Below are 21399 nucleotides of genomic sequence, written 5' to 3'. Positions count from 1 at the left end.
GGATGGCGGTAAAAAAAGATGGTTGCAGAACTGATGCGGAATATTTTTGGTTTCTGCTAGAGAATAATCGGATTTTGGGACAAACTTCCAACAATTGATTTCTGGTGTGCAAGAAATTGTGGTGCTTTTGTTGAATAAATTTAAAGAAGAATTAGACAAATTGGTAGAATGGCTGGAGTGTTTATGAATATGGAAATTTGTGTCTTGCTACCATTGAGTATAAACTAATTTTTGTTTTATTTTTAATATTAATAATAATAATAAGAAGAAGGAAAAAAATAAAATGTTTACTACTCTGTGTACTATGTGGTGACATACTGGGAAACCATGTTGCAGGTACTTGTAATGTAGAGGGTGATTTCATCATTCATTCATATTTAAAGATTTATTGGTGTAGGTTCGGCCTGCTGTTATTACCTTTCTTGTTTGGTTTACATGTGTTCAGATTGCGTGAGATGACTGATATGAATTTTTAATTTCAGCACATAATAATTATTTGTAAGTATTATAAATTAGTAATGGCAGGCTTAACAAAGAAAATGGAAAGGATTCAGATAGGTGAGTAAAGACAACTTGTTAAGTAGTGCCTTTTTTTCCAATTTATTGCCACGTTCAAGCTTTATGCAACTGAAAATTTTTAAATTGCAATACAGTAAGCCCTCGATTTTATGGATTGATAGGGGAAAGTGAGGAGGATATCCGTTATTGCCAAATGCCCGTTAAATCGAAGTTATTTTATTGAAACCATTTATGTCCAAAATAATTGAATTTTAAGTGGTTACTCTGTATATATTTGTATTACAACCACTGAAATAAACAATAAAAACAATATTTTATTTATCTTGACGTTAAATGGTCGAAGATAATTTACCATGACCGTATAGTGGTACTCTGTTGCAGCAGAGTACCACTATACGGTCATGAGTATCGTCAGTAAAATTGAGGGTTTATTTTAGTTAATTTATTTGCAGTATTTTGTGGTCCTTTCTATCTTTTTAGTTCTATTATTTAGTTAAATCCCGTAATATGGACAGAAATTAATAACCAAATACTTTATTGATAATTTTACTTTGTTCTGTAACCCCAGTGGCTCACATCTGTTGACTATGGGCTTAGCAAACCCAGAGTCCTTAGCTGGATATCATAATTTTTCTCTTTCTTGGTGATTCCTTTCTACTTCTTACTTTCTTTGTCTCACTCTCACAGGGTAACTCGGGAATTTTTTTTTTTTGCTGGTGCAGCATAAGCCTCAGGCTTCCTTGCACCACATGCTTAATAATAATAAGCCCGGAATTTCTGCAGAAATCAAAAACAAAATTCTTCATTGATAATTTTTCTTAAATAAATATATATATATATTTTTTTTTATGTGGCAGTTTTTCCGGGTCTAGATCATACGTGGATTTATGCATAGGAGCATGATACTTCAGCTGGAATTTTCCTGAAGGGGAGAACCCTCAGGAAATTATTTGGCAGATTGTCTTGGTAAGATGTCTCATTGGGATAGGCATCTAACCATAAGAGGGCTTGGAGGAAGTGATTTATTCCTTTTCATATCTTGGAAGAAAATACTAATAAATAAACTGCCATAGGTAAAGAATGTATGTACCATGACTTGGAACCTTAAAAAAAAAAGAAAAAAAAACAAAAAAATTGTAACATGTCTGAAAATGGGATGCATGGTTCTACATGAATGAAAATGTGAAAAAATTGACAACACTTGATACATAATACATTTAGGGTAATAGACTCAGGTTACGTATAAGTTAACTAACGTGTAAGTTAGTGCTAGAGCACCATGTCTATACGTAGCCAACTACTAAGTAGTTGAGGCGCCTCCGTAGCCAGGTGGGAAGGAGCAGCAGTGCGTAGCACACGCTTCTTGATTAGACCGGGGTTCGAGTCCGTCACCACCAAATACGGAGGATGCGGAAAGGTCAAGGAATGACCACCGCATATCCCGGAGCAATATGGCCTTAGTTGCTAATGCTCCTAAAAACCAAATAACAATAACAACTAAGTAGTTGAGAAATGGGATCATTTAAGTGCATCTCATATTGTCATAACCTTAACGAGTTACCACGATATTGCATTACCTCAAATAACACTTCACCAATGGAGAAGACAACTGTTACTTATTCTCGGTTGATACCATCACCCAGATGGCACAGTTTTGGAGCTTGTTGGCTGCTCATCAGTGGGTGGCAGGTATCCTGGTGTTGCAGTGATGACAACCCAGTTGTGAAGTATAACTTCAACAAGCTCCGAAACAGTGCCATCTGAGTGGTGGTATCTGCTTAGAATAAGTAACAGTAGTCTTCTCCATCGATGAAGTGTTACTTATCCAAGGTAGTGCAATTTACCTCAGGGGGCTCACATCTGTTGAGTATGGGCTTGGCAAACCCAGAGTCACGAGCTGAATATCATCATTTTTCTCTTTATTGTTTTCTTGGTGATTCCCTTCTCTCTCAGGGTAATGTGGGAATTTTTTTTTTTTTTTTTTGGCTGGTGCAGCATAATCCTCAGACTTCCTTGCACCATATGGCTAATAATAATAATATCATGGTAACTCGTTGTGAAGGTATTCACAATATCACATATACTTAAATGATGTCATTTCTCAACTACTTAGTAGTTTGCTACATATAGACATGATGCTATAGCAGTAACTTATATGTTAGACAAAAGTTTTCTTCACATTTCCTATTCATGCATACTATATACGCTGGCATTCAAAGAAAGTGCATCACCCCTTAAAATTGTAATTGTCATCTGAATAATGTAAGTATATGGCAATATTTCTTACAGATTTCATCAAATAAGATTGACATGTGTAGGTGATGATGTAATATTCCATCAGCTGTTACTTTCAGCTATATAATCATGCTCTGCAATAGTTGCAGTCATTCCTTGCTTGTGTCAGGATGTCAAATTACGTGCAGTTGACTCCATGAAGAAAGAGTGCTATTGTTGCTTTTCATGAGAATGTTCTTCCCATCATATTATAAAGTGTCTTGTAATCAGACGACAGTGAGTAGATTTCTTTCCAAACTCAAGAATACTGGTTCTGCTGATAGGAAAAAAGCAACGGGACACAACAGAGTCTCTACGCCAAAACAGAACTGCATTTTGAAGTGCTTGTGCCTTAAAAACCATAAAGCTTCTTCGTCTGAGCTGAAAAGAGAATGGGAAGAACATACAGGAGTGGGAGCAAGTGCAGTAAGAGTCAGAAGACGCCTCTTCAAAAATGGACTTGTAGCCCCTTGTCCTAAGAAGAAGCCGCTCCTCACACAAAAAATTAAAAAAGGACTGATTAATTTTGTGTAAGGAGCATGTAAAATGGATTCCCAAGCAGTGGAAGTCAGTTATTTTCTTGGATGAGAAGAAATTAAACCTGCATGGCTCTGATGAGAGCCATGCAGGTTTAATACAAACGATTCGCCGTAGACGTGGTGAAGAATGCCATCCAGACTGTATAGTGTCTACAGTGAAATTCTCTACCAGCCAAATGATATGGGAGTAAGTTTTGTATCATGGAGTAGGTCACCTGCACTTTATAAAAGATTCCGTAAATGCCAGTGGATACCTGGCTATATTGGAAGGCAAATTGCTGCCAACCATTAGAGATCATTTCAACCTGCAAAGTAAACAACTGCATCTTTCAGGACGACTCTGCTTCTTGTCATTGGGCAAAAAGTGTAAGTAGGCACTTCTGTAGTTATTTTAGCTTCATTTCTGCATTAGAAGTTCGACAGTAATGTGTTTAGATTTGTTACAGGTGAAAAAATAGTTGGAAGAACGGTCCATTACAACTCTTAGCTGGCCAGGAAACAGCCCTGACCTGAATCCTATAGAGAACTGTTGGCATTGTGTGGAATCTGCAGTTGCCAGAAAGAAACCAAAGACCCTTGGTTGAACTTCAGGAAGCCATAATTCGTGTTTGGAACCACAAACTATTATGATTATCTTCAGAAATTGATTTTGTCAATACTTCAACGGTGTGCTGCTGTCATGAGGATCAGAGGCAGTTCAACTAAATATTAGTTTGCACCTGGTGAACTATTCATTTTGTTTTCCATTTAAAATGATAAACTAAAGCAAATTGAGGGCTTCTGATAACATTTCAGCCATAATTGTCATGTTTACCAAAACTGTTGTATAAAGGTTGCAAATGCTTATTTTGGAATATTTTGAAATATTATTTAGCTTTGCAAAAATTACTTAGATTACCTAAATTACCTGTCAAATATTACTTAGCTTTGCCTTAACTATTAATAAATATCTTTTGTTTATATTTCTATTTGTGATGCTAGTCATTAATGTAACAGGACATTGCAAAAAAGGGTTAGAAATGTGAAATTCCTAGGTGATGCACTTTCTTTGAACACCAGTGTACACACAAACACAGTAAATGCCGGTTATAGTGATAACTTATTAGAATCAACATCTTTATTGAATCAAATTTCAAAGAACCGATTCAAATCAATAAAATGCACTACACTTTCATTGTTAATTAGAATCATATCTTTGGTTATAAGAATCAATTTCAAATTCCTCTGTGATATTTTACTAAAGCATATTTCTAGAGGTCACAACCACGAAACGAAAACATGCGGTTTTCAGTTTACCGGGCATTTTTGTTTATACAATCTGTTATAAATGGGTAGTAAACTCAATCTTATTGCATTTGCAATAATACCAATAGTGTTTTTTTACGTTATTATGGTGAATAATATCAATTGTGTTATTATGGTGAATCTGTTTCCCTTTCACTGAAATCTATTCATTCCTTATCTAAACTTCATAAGCTTTTTTACTCCGCATCTCACTTAGCATGTCGTGTTAGTTCTAATTTGTGTGTGCAGTGTGCTTTGTTATTGATTGACGCCTTATTTTTTTACTGTTTTAAATTTCACTACCCAAAAAAAAAAAAAAAAAAAAAAAATGTCAGTGAAGAGTGAATTTGAGTGTAAAAGATAAGTTACAAATTATAGAAATGTACAATGAATTAACCTGAGGCAATATGTCTCAAAGGGAAGCAGCAGTAAAATTAGGAGTGCCTCAGTCATCTTATCAAAATTATTAAAATTTTGTTACACATTAAACACTAATATGTGACACCCGAAATAGTGAATAGTAAATAGTGACACCCGAAAATGGAAGCATGAAGGGAAATGCCAAACAGTAGATGAAGTTCTGTTCATTTAGTTCAAACAGGCCAGCTCATTTAATGCACCAATCAATTGTAGCATTCTTCAAAAAGCTAATGATTTTGCTGAAAAACTACACGAAGAGTTTAAGACAATGGATGGATGGCTGAAAAGCTGGAACGAGAGGCAGGATATTGTTTACAACAAACTTCACAGAGAAAAACTGGATTTCAATGTTAAGTACTTATAATCCTGAAGACATTTTTTTTTAATCCAGATGAAACAGGGTTGTACTACAGGGCTACCCCAGACCATTGCATGATTTTTAAAAATTCCTCTGCACCTGCATGAAAGAAGGTTAAAGACAAGATTACAGATGGGAACATGATGGGAACAATCAAGATGAAGCCGTTAGTTATAGGCAAGAGTAAATCTTCTCGGTGCTTTAAAAGAGTATGTAAATATACCAATAATGCCAATGCTTAGATAACAGCTTTATTTGAAGATTATCTTCGTAAATGGGATCTGCAATTGAATAAGAAAAACCAAAAAATTGCATTGGTTTTGGACAACTATCCAGCTCATCCAAAGTTGACTTTCAGAAACATTAATTAGTTTTTCCACCTTTGAATACCACATCACTGATTCAATCTCTTGACCAGGGAATAATAAAAACCTTTGTAAGACCTTTTATAGGTCGAATACGAGGCGAAGAATCAACCAGTCTGTAGTTGAAAGTTTAGGAACATCATCCGATATTGCAGTGCAGATAACTGTTCTAGATGCACTTCATATGACATTGAGTACATGGAATGAAGTTTCTGAAACCTGCATTAGCAACTGTTTCAAAAAGTGTTGATTAATTATTCGTGATGGTCAACTAAATCATGTTACCGATCACATTGAAAGCTGAAGACAAGGGTGGATATCGATGGTGATCTCCAAGTTACTACAGCTTTAACAGACAAAGAAATTGCCCAGTCTGTTACTGATAATTTTGCCAAGGAGAAGGAGGAAAATGAGGATGAACCTGAATGAATTCCAGTTACAAAACGGCAAACTCTTGAGGCTATAGCAGTCCTGAGGAGAGCGTTGGAAGAAAATCGTGCAAACAGTGGTGTATTCGAGCTGGAATGCACTGGACCAATGTTCTGGTACTTTTTTCTAAATGTCATAATAGAAAATCATTAAATTTATACACCTAATATTATAAAACAATGGCATAATCAAAGGAGAGGGAGAAATATTTACTTTACCCATTGCTACTAAAAATATATATTAATAGTAATCTTTAAAATTAATAGATTTCTTTAAAAATATATTTAAAAACAAAAATATAATTTTTGCAATGAAACGAACATTTCTTACTACAGTACAATGTGTTAGATAGAGATCCAATGAATGTGATGTACTGTGATGCACACAAACGCTGCATTTTGATCTGCCATGAGCTGAACGCTAGAACTGGTTGTTCTATGAACCATGAGTCTGAGGTCTGGTTCAGTTGATGTAGCATTATCATATAGTCTTCTGGAGAATGAGAGTTTTGGTACTATTTTTTTTTACCAATACGCCTCTCGGGCAAGTGAATGTGATTATAGACTGTTATACAATATTGAAAAATCTATAAATAGATTTTGTGGTGATAATTTAAAGCAATCTAAAATAAGTGACTATTTTAAATTATAATTATATTACAAAGTGCTATGTTTAATTAATATGTATATTAAACCATGTACTTAAGTATAAATTTATTTTTATTTTGCTAACCTATTGATAACGTTCTTCTGATTTTCACGTATAATTTAATTAGTAATAAAGTGTAAATTTGTGCTTTTTGTATTTATTTTTATAGCCTATGGATGATATCCGTTGATTTTCACTTAACAGAATCGCCGTTTATTAGCCCAATGATTTTTAAAAATTAAATTTAATTTAATTTGCAAATGCTATCACTATAATCGGCACTTACTGTATATACATTTTTTTTCTTTTTATAATTGCCTGTTAGTAGTAATTATTCGCAACAGTTTCTGATTATATTCATTTGTAATTTTCATTTGGTTCTCTAATTTCACTGAGTAATAAAGAATTTATGGTTAATGATATACTTGAAGACAAAATTTGGATAAAAAAAAATATATTGATTGAGCTTTCCTTTCCTTATTCTTTAAGTTTTCATCCTTTGAAATGGTGGTTTAAAATATTTTTATTTTATTAGGAGAGTTATATACCTCAGATTTAGAAGGAAGTGATGAAAAAGGGGATGGTACTAGAATGAGGCCTTTCAAAACGGTTTTACAGGTATAGCATTTATTTATTATAATATCTTATTTAATAATGGTTGTTATCTTATGATGTACATTATTTAAATTTAGTTTACGTCCTTTTGGATCTTGACCATTAAAGCTGATGTGAACTGTGCATTAGTCTGCTTTTAATAATGAGGTACATTCAAAAAGTTACTTGAATTTTACTATAAAAGTTCATTGAGTGAGCGATTGGGCTTATTAATCTAGTCACCTTCAAAGTACAATGTGTTCCCATGCACAAACACTCTCCCTCTTTCTTACTTCATTGGTCTTCCCATGCAATGAAACATTCTTTAAAATCATGTTTTTGTTAGTGCACTTAGGGCAGCTTTGGTGCTTTCTTTGATGTCATCTACTGTAGCAAAACAACAACCTCAAAGCCCCATTTTCACTTTAGGGAACAGTCAGAAGTCAGATGGTGCAAGGTTGGAGGAGGAGGGATGCTGCTGCATGGTCGAATTTTTTTTTTTTCGCCATATAATTGGACTTTTTGTCATCACGTAGGATCTAGCCAGCCATCCTTCCATATTTTGAGATCATTTTTGCCTCATATCCTCACACAAATATGTCAAAGTCTCAATGTAGTAAGTAGCAGTAATGCTTCCCCCTAGCATGAATTCACGGTGCATTGTTGGAAATAAAACTATCAATATGACTGATTTTGATGTTGATTTTGTTGCATGAGACATCTTGGGTCATGGGGACATTTTTGTGTGCCATTTGGATGATTCCACCTTGGTCTCAGGATTGTAGGTGAACACCCAACTCTCATCCCCAGTGACTACTTTTCTTAGGAAGCTTGGATCCTTCGCTGTAGATTTTTCGAACAAATCACCTGAGATGACTTTCCTGCAGTCCATTTGATCATCTGACAGCCAGCATGTTAAAACCTCTTTGCACACACATGACACATCCTAAATCTTGCTTCAGGATTGTGTTTTCTGAGCCTACAAACAGTCCAACTTCATCAGCAATCACAACAATAGTCATTTGCCTTATATCGCATGAGTTCCTTCAGTTTCGTGACATTTTCTTCATGTCGTGATGTCAAAGGGCATCCACTGTGAGGTTCATATTCCAGCCACTTGTTTATAAACCAATTAAACCACTTGTTAACTGCTGTTTTCTTCAAAGCATCATCTCCATAAACTTTCTGCAATGCTTGTCTATAGCACTTTTCTGAAGTCTAAAGAACTTGGTGTTAGTATGTCGTACAAACTGTGACATTCTGCAATCAGTCAGCTGTGACGCATGACTGAAGTGGTTAAGCCAGTTCCCAACTTGGTATGCGTGTGCACCAAATCAGTGCCAGTACACATAACGGAACCCTACGGCCATAGCACAAACCATTTAAACATCAGTGTGTGATTCTAGGAACTTCTTGAATGTACTACATATATATTGAAGTATTAATTAAAAAAAATTATTTATTTGCATTTTATGTTAGCTTGATATAACAGTAGCAAAGGTATTAATGAAAGACAAAACTGAAATTAGAATTAGATATGATGTCAGTTATTTACAGGCAACTCCCGTATAAAACGGTACTTCTACAACACGGTTTCGCTGTGACACAATTTGATAAATTGCAACAATCCTCTCACAACACGGTACTTACCTAACACGGTTTCGCTCTAACACAGACAATTGCAGCAAATTTGCATAACAAGATATTTTTGAGCTTTTGTAACAGCAGGGAAAAACCCTGCTGTTATGTTGGATGTAATTTTTCAGTATTTCCATTCTCTTTTGTGAATCCCTGCTTTTGGCTCTCTAGTCGTTATGCAAAAATAAAAAAAAAATAATAATAACATAAATAAAAAAAATATATAATAATAACATAAATAAAAAAAAAAAAAATTTATATATATTAGGAAATCCCCGTATTTTATTTTGTTAGGAAATCCTCGTGTTAGGTTCTGTGCTATTGACCTTGTGGAAAAAAATTTACATTTCAAAGTTTTATTACTATTGGATAACACGCCAGGCCATCCAAAAGTTGAAGTAATATTCCTACCATCTAATACAACTTCTTTAATTTACCTTTAAAACTCATTACATCAGAAAATTATTACAATGGATTTAGGAAAAAATTGATTTCGAGTCTATCGAAGTGATGGAGGCATGGAAACATTTTTCAATTGTGGACTGTATTGGAATCGTAGCTTTATCGCTCAAAGTCAACATTGTTGACTTTGAAATTTTGAGTGTTGAGTGTTGGAAAAAGGTATGGCCAGAGTCAGTTCATTTAGGAAATATGGTCGAATTGGCAGAAAACGGAATCAGTGAGATAGTACAACTTGCTAAGTTGGTAGGAGGGGAAGGTTTTGATGATATGACTACTGAAGACATTCAATAATTATTGGTAGAAAAAGAGGCTGGCAAAGCAGATTTGGTGGAAATGGTATTGGAGGTAACCAAATCAATTCAGAAGGCGATAGCACAGATGAAAATTCCATAGTTCCATATTTTACACCAAAAAGCATATGAGAAGGCGTAAACTTTGCTGAGTAATTAAAATCTTATTTTTTGGATGCAGATCCTTTGACTGAAAGGAGCACAAAAGGGAGCATCAAAAATGCTTAGCCCAATACCATGAAATTTACAAAGATCTATCAAGCAAAAGGAAACAAACCAGATTACTGATTTTTTAGAGAGAGCAGAAGATACACAAAATCTAGATGCAGCTGAAGAAAGTTCAGAAGGTGAAGATATTCTGCTTCTGCAACACAGAAAACATCCTCGTTTGGTTATGCTTAACAGCGATGAAGAGGAAGCAACTTAAATGAACGTACATTATCTGACGTATGTATCACAGTTCGTAAGGCATTTGTTCAGTTATTACTATTTTTAATAAAAATTAAGTTTCTGATAGTCATAAAAAATGGTGTATTTTTTGTTAGCTTTTGGTACTTTGGTTTTTTTTTTTTTTTTTTTTTTTTTTTTCAGGAGCTTTAGCAACTAAGGCCATATTGCTCCCAGGATATGTGGTGGCCATTCCCTCACCTTTCCCCCCTCCCATTCTGACCTGGGCTGGGGCTCCCCAGACCAGGAAGGCTCCTCTCTCACATATATATATTTATTATTTTTTTATTTTTAATTACTATTATTATTTTATTTTACTTATTTATTTATTTTTTTTATTATTATTATTATATATATTTTTTTGTTTGCATTTTTGTTCTAGCAATCCATCCTGGATTGGGACTTCCCTGGGCCGGGATAGTCCTTCTCCTCTTTTTTTTTTTTTTTTTTTTTTATGAAAACCCCAAACACGAAAGGTATCAAAACCTATAGTACTTAGTACCGTGCATGGGTTGAAGGAGAAGTATGGGGGGGGGGGATACTCCTTCCCTCTCTTCATCTTATACAAGTTTCTCTTTCCTCCCTGGGAACTCTTTCCCCAGGGAGGAGGGCATGCAGATAGTAGGGGGAGGCCTTGCCCTCCTTCTGCTAGGGAAGAGTACCTGGAGGAAGTCGTCCAGGTGATCACTGCTTCCAGGTGGCCAAAACACAACATCACGCTACAGAACACACACACAAATTCACAAACAGTTTTTCTTTCCTATCACTTTCTCCCATGCGGGATGAAAAACTTTTTTTTTTTTCTCTCTCTTTCTTTCTCGCCTTCCTTTTCATCTATCTTCATCCAACATGGGATAATTCTGTGTGGTTTTGGATTGGAAAAAATATATATATTATTTTTTTTAATTTAATTTTTTTTTTTTACACGACACATATTGGCCTTACCTTGACAGTCTGTAAAAACTGAACAGAGCAACAAGGCGGAGATGAACTTCTGTTCTAGGAGCCACCCATACAAAAATACAAAAATAATAAAAAAATAAAATAAAAATGACCTTTCTGCATCCTCCGTATTTGGTGGTCACGGGCTCAAACCTCTGTCTAATCAAGAAGTGTGTGCTACGCACTGCTGCTCCTGCCCACCTGGCTATGGAGGCACCTTGTTAGCTTTTGAAATGTAATCCTTTTTTTTTGTTCTGGTTCTTAGTCACGTATAACACAGTTTCGCATTACATGAGATTTTATAGGAACATAACTACCGTGTTATACAAGGGTTACCTGTATTTATTTTAAGAATTTATAAAATGCTTCCATGGATGCATGTGCACCTGTACATTTATTTTTTCATGTCTTTTCCCCTTGTGAAAAGGCAACCACATGTAATTTTAGCTCAGTGAAAAATTGAGTTTAGCCTTATTTTAACTGGTCTGTACTGCCACTAATAATAATAATTAAAAAGTTGTTTATGCTCTACCAGAATGAACCATACATATCAGTATTTTTGAGAACTGAACATTTTACAAGGAGTCATGCTCCCTTATTATAAATGTGGTGTATAGGCCAGGTGCATACCAGTGGGGTTTTAGGGCTAACTAGGATCAACAGTGGTGGGAACCTCCCAGTGACTGCCATTTGTGGATTCATCCCATCTGGTTTGCCATAGTTGATATAGGCAATTGAATAACCTTTTCCTTTCTTGTTTGGTGTTAACTTATAGGTTTAGGGAAGTTCTAAGATGTCAGTGCTATTGATTTGTTTTTTTAATTCTATAATTTAGTCCTCTTTTGATAACCTCTAAATTCAGAGGCAGTTTACATACTAGCATCTGGAGAGCAAGTGTGCTAAAATGTGATAGGCTCTAATAATGGTTAGTAATATAATAAAATATGCTGAATGAAGTCAAACTTTCCCTATTTCTGGATAGTGTGACTGGTAAAACCAAAGGTCTGCACTATAGGTAAACTGGGGAGAAGATTGCCTTATAAATAAGAGCAAGTGGCTTCTTTTTTAGTTCCCAATCGTCACAGCTAATTCTTGCAATCATGCCAGTATAGTTCCTTACTTTCCTAGCAATATATAAGGTGTAGATAAAAGTTAGTTTGGTATTTGATGTGATAACTTAGGGTTGTTTTTTTTTATTTATTTATTTATTTTTTTTTATAACCCTAAGCACAAGAGGTATTAAAATCTAGTATGTAGTACCATGCATGGGTTTGAAGGTTGATAAGATGAAAGAAAATACTTGTGGATGTTAGACTTTAATTTCTGTAGATTGTAATTTTCAGGAAATACGTATGAAAGGAGGTTGTTCCAGTAAATGGAAGTTAAAAAGGAAGTATCTATATAGAAATATATAGGAGCAGAAACTATGTCTATTCCTCTATATAGGAGCAGAAACAATGCCTGTGAGACAGAGTGGAGAGACTCTGTTAGAGATGAGTCATTAATTAATCTAACTATTCTCTTTTGAATGGAATCTAGATGCCTGAGAGAGGTTTTGGGATTCCCACCCCAGATGAGGGAATAATATTCCATGGTATGGTGGATTTGGGATTTGTACAGGTTGAACAGCTGTTTGGAAGAAAAGTTAAGCTGAGAACAAAAGTGAAAACCCATGCACAAGAAGCATGCAAAAGTTCGATGAAATTTACCAGTAAAAGTACTTTGCCGTAACGGCACTTGTATTGTTGCTCGCTCGGTAAACAGACGGTGGGTGTTATCGGTCAGGAGTAGAAATCGAATCTCATGGGAGATTGAAACCCTCCCGAGGTTGAGGTTATCCCCTCAACCTCGGGAGGGTTTCAATCCCGAGGTTGAGGGGATAACCCCTCCTTTTTTTTTTAGAATCACTGGTGGACTAGTGGATAAATTGTTTATTAAGAAAAAAAAAAGGCAAAGGAAGCCCACACGAGAAGCATGGCCAACTTCGAAAAAGTTTACTGGTGAAACTACGTTACGAACATTTTTTACGCCGCCAGAACTTCCAACTCTGTTCGTAATTCAATTAGTGACTCTAAAGAAAAAATTCAGGTTTACCCCCCCCCCCCCAGACTTCGGGAGGATTTCAAGCTCCTGTAGGATTCAACTTCTACTCCAGACCGATAACAACCACTGTCTGTTTACCGAGCGAGCAACAATACAAATGCCATTATGGCAAAGTACTTTTACCGGTAAATTTCATCGAATTTTTGCGTGCTTCTTGTGTGCAGGCTTTCTTTTCCTTAGCTTATGTGCTTATGCCAAGAGAGGTGAGAAGTAAGGGTAATCCTCAGTACATATATATGGTCTTGCTCAGAAATCAGATTATCATAGATGATACACATAGGAGTAGAAGAATCCTTTTTATGAAATATAAGACAGGACTGAGTTTAGAAGGAATGAAATCAACTAAACTAGCTTTGTCCCACTGAAGAATTACCTGGAGATCAACCATTTAAGGAATTGGTAGGGGATATTCAAGAAGTAGAAGCTGTTTGTGCGGGGCAAGGTTTCTCAAACTGAAGGTGGAATGCAATGTGCTATCATCAGCAAAATGATGGATAGGATTTCTGGTCAGTGGAAAAAGGTCTTTAATATATAAGAGGAAAAGAGTGGGAGAAAGAACTGAACCTTGGGGAACACCAGCAAGTTGCAGAAATTCTGTCCTTGATCTGGTTTTGATTTGATTTTTCTTGCTGGAAACTTGTCAGATCTAATGTTTTCATCCTCTGAGTTAATTTGGAAGTTATCATTATTTGTTTGTTTTAGATGAACTATGGGCTACAATTGTGAGGTTTGGTCCCAGAATATGAGGTCATTTTTCTATTACTGTCATTAGGTGCATTTTCGGCATTCAACTTATAATATGCTTTATAATAACTTTTAAAAAAAATATTGCAGGAGGAGGATGCCAAAATGGATGACTGCTGAACTGGCTGGTCAAATAGAGCAGAAAAATATAGCAAGGGACAGTTACAGAGTGGTGAAAAGTACTGAAGTCTTCAACAGGCACAAGTTAATATGTAATAGTACCACAAATAAAGTTAGGAGGCCAAGGCTGCATGAGAAAGCATTGGCCAGGAGAGCAAAGAATGGGGATAAGGAATTTTTCATGTATGTGAATATGAGGAAGAAAAAAGCGAATCAGATTGGATCCTTGTGCATTGCTTGTGGGAAAGCCTTAGAAAACCCAGCTGATGTTGCAGATGAATTGAACAGGTACTTTACATCTATCTTTACTGACAAAAGACCCTTTATGCTGAGAAGTGGCTGTGTGAGTGAGGCTGAGCCATATGAAATTAGTGATGTCGTAATTAGAGATGATTTTTTATTAGAAAAACTTTTGAGCATAAAGGCAAGTAAGGCTCCTGGAGTTGGCATATACACTGTAGTTTTAAGGGAGAGTGCGAGGGAGCGTATTGAACCATACAGGTTAATCAGCACATATTTAGACTCAGGTGAGATAACTTTGGATTGGAGAAGGGCCAATGTGTCAATAATACATAAAGGGGATTCTGTGAAGTTGGTAACTACAGACCTGTTAGTCTGACTTCAGTAGTAGGAAATATCTTAGAGGCACTGATTAAGAGTGTAATCCAGAGACATTTAGATAGATATGGCTTTGTTGAGGGTAAATCATGCTTAACTAACTTAGTAGGCTATTTTTGAGGGATCATGAGTAACTGTTGACACAGTTACTCATGAGCTGGATTTAGGGAATAATTTCAACATAGTTTATTTGGATTTTAGCAAAGCATTTGACTCAGTCTCTCTTGAGAGGTTGTTGTTTAAGCTTGAGCAGGTTGGTATTACTAGTAAGATTCTAAGATGGGTTGTTGCAGGACAGAAGGCAGATTGGTTGGTTGGTTGGTTCTTGGGTTTTATTGGTGCATTAGCAACTAAAGCTATAATGCGTCACAGAAGGCAGAGGATTGTGATTAATGGATATTCTTCAGATTGGTGTAACATCAGGAGTGGGGTCTCTCAAGAATCGGTTCTTGGACAACTGTTGTTTCTCATTTTCATAAATGACATCGATGAAGGGATAAAAGGCACAATGTCAAAATTTGCATACAATGAGATCACATAAATTTTTCTGAAACAGTCTTCCAAGCATGCACATGGGTATAAATCTTCAGGTGACACAGAAGCCTATGGTAGATATAAGCTGGTGTGTAATCAAGTCACAAAGAAGGTTAGGCAGGCAAAGGCACAATATGAGAAATCTTTGGCAAAGGATGCAAACAAAAACAGCAAAGAGTTCTTTATTTATTTAAACTCTAGAAGGAAGGGGATGAACCAGATTGGTGAGCTTGATATCGATTGGCTGTTGAGGACCCTGTTAAGGTAGCTGACAAACTGAATGAGTGATTTGCACTACATTCACACATGAGGAATTCTGTGGAGAAGTGGAGGCGAGAATTTTATCAAATTCTAACAGGGATCTAAATGATTTTGTAAATAACTGACAGAAAAGTGGAGGAGAAATTGTTGAAGTTAAACATAAAGGCACCTCGAATGGATGGAATCTACCCACTTATGTTAAATGAGGTAGAAAAGGAAGAAAGCAAACCCTTAGCTGTAATTATGAGAGCTACCTTGTACTCAGGTTAGTTTCCCCATGTACTGGAGATATGCAAATGTCTCCAATTCACGAAGGGGGGGATCAAAGGGTGACACAAGTAATTACAGACCTGTTAGTTTAATTTCTGTTCCAGGGAAATTAGTGGTGGCACTGGTTAAAGAAGCACTTAAGGATCATCTAGACAAGACTGCAGTTATATTTCAGACACAGCATGTGTTTGTTAAGGGGATGTCTTGTCTGACTGGTTTGATTGGATACTACAATAAGGTGGGCGCCTCCTTAGCCAGGTGGGAAAGGAGCAGCAGTGCGTAGCACACGGTTCTTGATTAGACCGGGGTTCAAGTCCGTCACCACCAAATACGGAGGATGCGGAAAGGTCAGGGAATGACCACTGCATATCCCGGAGCAATATGGCCTTAGTTGCTAATGCTCCAAATAACAAACAAACAAACTACAATAAGGTCACAAAGGAACTTGATGCAAAAAATAATTTTGATATCATATACTTGGATTTCGCAAAAGCTTTTGATACTGTTGCACATGGAAAACTACTGTACAGGTTGGAGCAGTATGGCATTAAAGGCAAATTACTACTATGGGTAAAGGGATGATTGAGTGGGAGAAGACAGAGTGGTAATGCTCTTTGTGGACTAATGTTATTAGTCTATCCCCCAGGGGTTCGTGTTGGGCCCATTGTTGTTTTCTGTATTTATCAATGATAGTGATGAAGGTATATCAGGCTTAATGCCCATGTTTGCAGACAATACAAAGGTTGGCACGGTTGTGAATGATAGTACACTACTGCAAGAGGGTCTAGAAAAGTTCAGCAGATTGGCTGAGAGGTGGCAACTGAAGTTTAACATTGACAAATGTAAAGTACTGCATATGGGTAGCAGTTACCCCAGAGTAACGTATCAACTCTGTGGTACTACACTCGGTGGTAGAGAATGAAAAAGACCAGAGGGTAATTGTGCAGTTAGATATGAAGTTTTCCGAGCAGTGCAGACACTCTACATGAATGGCTCATTGTCTTGAATATGATATACAGAAATTTTCTGGCAGGGATAATTAGGTGATTATCCCCTCGTCTAAGGCAGTGGTCAGACGACACCTTGATTACTGTACACATGTATGGAGGCCTCATTTAAGGAAGGATGTAGAACTGCTGGAATGAGTACAGAGAAGGGCAGTGAGATTGGCGAGGGGAAAGAAAGGGTTGCTGTTATCAAGAAAGGCTTAATTGCACCTTCTGGAGACTAGGCACCTGTGAGGTGATCTGATTGAGATATATAAGGCTTGAGGTTTGAATAATTGGTTTGAGTAAGCTCAGTGCTGATGGGATTCTTCCTCTTTCCCAGATTAGTCATCTGAGGGGAGATAAATGCAAATTGAGAAAAGAATTGTAGAATAGATGTGCTGAAATTTGCCTTTAGCCAGCAGGTGGTTGATTGCTGGAACAGACTTCTATCTGTCGTAGTGGAGGTCAAAAACTTAAAAAGTTCAAGGCAGAACTAGTGCATTTGGAATGAATGTATGGGTGAAATGAGAACGTTTTTTTGGCTGATGCTATATATAAGCCTGCTTTCTTGTATCATTTCCCTCTGATAATACTAATATGAGACAAATGCCAGCAGAATAAATGCTGTGGTAAACCACATATTGATTAATGTAAATATTTACTTACCTCTAGCGTTTAGTCAATTTTAATTATTAAATATTTAGTATAGTAAGTGCACTACACACCAATGCTTCCCCCCCCCAGGTGAGAAAGAAGATGGATGTATGGAAAAAAAAATAAAAATTTATAATCTGGCTGAAAATTTAAGAAAAAATTATAAAACTAGAATGAGAGCAGAGAATGAATGAGGATCGAGTAATTAATATCCCCCCCCCCCCCGTTGGATGATGGGAAGATGACCACCATTGTGGCCACTGCCTATCCAAGCAGACACCATGCCGTTGTTAGTTAGCCAGTATGGTGTGGGACACTGACACTGGCCAACAGGGCTTGCACCTTGTTCAGAGTGGGATAGAGTCCAAACACAAGCACTCCAACATGGGGACTCTTTTCCCATGATCCTTCACTCCTACCACCTGGGTTGGTTGTTTTTATCTTACCCCCCTCCCCCAACCTGGGTGTGCCTTTCCCCATTTGGCTGGTGGTGGGTAACCCCACTGCCACCTGTCAACTCCTACCCCCAGGGCAGGATGGGCGTCTAGTCCTGGTTGTCCCTCATCTGTTGCCCCTTTTAACCAGTTGGGTGCCTTCAGTACTTCCCCCCCCCCTTCATTCTAGCACTTTAACCTCCTCCCATTTCCTGTCTTCCCACTATCACCTTCAACCTTTTTTTTTTTTTTTTACTGGGCTCTCCCTTTGGCTACCACAGTCCAGTCGTTGCACCGCCAGTGCTTTCATTCTCCCTACTGTCTGGCCCACCTCATAGCGCTGGACAGTTAACTGGAAGTTTTAGTGTAAAAACACAAGCCCGTAGGCCAAGAGGCCAGATGAACAACACAACCTCACACTAATACTACACAAACACTCACTAACTTAAATAAATCTGTCCTTTACAGAGTTTTATATTCGTCACATTGCCTGACACGGATTTGGGGGAACACTTGAGCTGCTTTTCAAGGAATTAATCGTGGAAGCTACTAGGCTTTTCATACCGATTCCAAAACTAGGGGTCTTAAATTCAAATTGTAGGTCTTGAGTTTTAGATTAGATTGTAGGAAGTTTTCTTTTAGCCAGCAAGTCATTGACAGCTGGAACAAGTTGCCCTTGTATGTGCCATCTGACTTGAGCCTTATACCCTCAGTCAGATTTTATTTGACAATTACCGCACATCAGCAGTTTTTAACTTTTCAAGTACTATTAATATGTATAGTCATATATGAAATAGGAAATGTATTTTTCCCTTCTACCTATTTATATATATACATGTATACAAATTTTGACGAGGTAACCTTTTTATAGGTTCCCAAAATCTCAATTTGTTTCGTAAATTCAAATTTTTCCTGGCGTATTATAACCCTTGATGTTTTTGTGCTATAAAAAAAAAATAACAGACCAAACCAACCCTTGCAGGTAGTTGAGACTGCCAATTTGAATAAATTTAAAGGTCTTTTGGATACTTACCTGTGTGAGGAGGGAAGCATATAATTTGTTTTCTGATCTACCTTTTTTTTTAGCAGTGCAGCAAAAGCCTGTAACTTCCTTGTACTGTATGGCAAATACCATTACTATTTTATAGTCAATAAAAGGGTTTGAATGAGATAGAAAATGTTCCAACAATTCCAGCAGTATCTCATATACATAATTCCAAGTATTTGTTGATACAGCTATTCAGGGTTAGCTCACATGGTGGGGGGAATGAAATTTCCTGATGGTCACATAGTATACGAAATGCTACTGATATACAAATAACTCATCAAAAACTGCTACACTTATTACATTTAGTTGTGTCTTTACATATGAAAAATTTCTGTTTTCATTTTGATTTCACTGAGATATGATCCTGTGCTATAACAATGGTAGTATTGGTGATTGTGCCTTTGTGACTGTGTACGAAAATGAAATGATTAGTTCTCAGTAGAAATTCAATGAAAATTATAATACAAGGCTTACCTTGATAGGTCTTATCTTCATGCATCTGTTGGCATCTTTAGATCCAATTTATATTGACTAAATTAGCATTACATAACAAAACAGCAGTACTTTCCACATAAGCTCCACCAACATGAGTCTACACTTGTTTGTGCCCTCTCACCTTACTGAATATAGTGAAACTTTTACTGCAGTTGTTTCTGAAGTGATTTTCTTATGAATTTTATATAGAAATTGGTGTGAGAAACTGTAGTAGTGGTGGCATGTGATGCAAGAAAGCAAGTGTATGAGCTTATGCAGCATCAGCCAAAAAAAAAACCACACCATTCCCTTCAAATGCCTGTCCAGTTCCTCCTTAAATTTATTTAACCTATCAACTTCCACAACGACAGATGGAAGTTAGTTCCAGCAATTAACCACCTGCTGACTAAAGGCAACTTTCCGCACATCTATTCTACATCTGTCTTTTCTTAATTTGAATTTATTCCCCCTTAGGTTCGTAATCTGAACAAGTGGAAGGATCCCATCAGAATTCAGCATGCTCAACCCATTCAAGGCCTTATACACCTCAATCAGATCACTGCGCAGGTGCCTAGTCTCCAGCCACTGCAATTTGCAGAACTTAAGCCTCTCTTGGTAAGAGGATCCCTTCATTCCCCTCACCAATCTTGTTGTCCTTCTCTGTACATGCTCAAGTAAATCTACATCCTTCCTAAAATGAGGCCTCCAGACCTGTATTCAGTACTTGAGATGCGTCCCAACCGTTGCCTTATTCAACAAAATAATCATTTCCATGTCTCTGCTAGCAAAGTTCTTGTATATCATAGAACAAAACTCCATGGGCTGTCTTGGCATCCTGTCTGCAATGCTCAGAGAACTTCATATCTGACTTCACAGATACCTCCAGGTCTTTTTCATTTTTCACTACCCTGAGTGTGAGTGTAGTTAATCTGGGATTACTGCTACCCATATGCGGTGTCTTGCGTTTATCATTGTTAAACTTCCACTGCCATTTCTCAGCCCATTGGCCTAATTTGTTTAGATTTCGTTTCAGCAGATTACCCTGATTTCTGTCATTAACCACCCTGCCAACCTTTGTATCATCTTCAAACTTAGATATTAAACCTGATATACCTTCATCAATATGATCAGTATCATTAATAAGCAGAAAACAACAACAGTGGGCTCAGCACTGAACTCTGGGGGAATCTGTTAAAAACATTAATCCATGAAGAGTATCATCCATTAATAACCACTATCTTCTTCCACTCAACCATGCCTTTTTATAGAGCAATAGCATTACTCTTAATGCTGCACTGCCTCAGTTTGTAAAGCACTCTTTTACATGCAACAGTATTAAAAGCTTTCCTAAAATTCAAGTATATGATATCAAGATTATTTTGTGCATCCATTTCCTTTGTTACTGTATTTATATTATCCAATTAGATTGGCCAGACAAGGCTGCCCCATAACAAATCCATGCTGTGACTGCAGTGTAAGTTCATTCCTGTCTAGATGAACCTGCATTACTTTTTTAAACAGTCTCCACTATTTTCCCCCAGCGAGTTAAGATCAACAGGCCTGCCTGTATTTACTCATATCATCATTTGATCTCACTTGAAACGTGGGATCAAATGTGGGACACGTTAACTGGGGATATATTTGCAAATCTTCAGTTCATAGGGCTCTTTACTGAATCCAAAGATGCTCTAATAATTATGCTGTGCATTTGCATACCTCCTTTGCTGACTTCTTTTAATAAAGGAGGCAGAAAAGGAGACTATAATTTAATTGATCACATCCACTGCAGGTGCCTTTTTTACATTGAGTTTCAACAATTCCTCTTCCACTTTCTTCTGAAATCAGAAATCATTTAGTTCCTTATTAGATTCTGACGAACCTCTGGAATTCACCTCAATTAGCATTAGTAGAGGCATTTGATGCAAGAAAGCAAGCTTATGC

At 36.8% G+C, this 21399-nt stretch overlaps 1 protein-coding gene across 1 annotated transcript in view; it reads left to right on the top strand.

Moving 5' to 3' along the window:
- The first annotated feature begins 299 nt into the window (after window positions 1–299).
- The window catches only part of AsnRS (asparagine--tRNA ligase), a 384567-nt gene continuing 363467 nt past the window's right edge, over window positions 300–21399 (top strand). The window contains exons 1-2 of the mRNA XM_090368498.1: window positions 300–558; window positions 7372–7454. Of these exons, the coding sequence (XP_090224624.1) occupies window positions 519–558; window positions 7372–7454 (123 nt within the window). The 5' untranslated portion in view covers window positions 300–518. The remainder of the gene's footprint in view (window positions 559–7371; window positions 7455–21399) is intronic.

This window comes from Mastigoproctus giganteus, chromosome 2, assembly GCF_048544385.1.
Source record: "Mastigoproctus giganteus isolate SK-2022 chromosome 2, ASM4854438v1, whole genome shotgun sequence".
NCBI lineage: Eukaryota > Metazoa > Arthropoda > Arachnida > Uropygi > Thelyphonidae > Mastigoproctus > Mastigoproctus giganteus.
The sequence above is the reverse complement of the archived record's forward strand: the minus strand, read 5'-3'. Positions and strand labels throughout refer to the sequence as shown.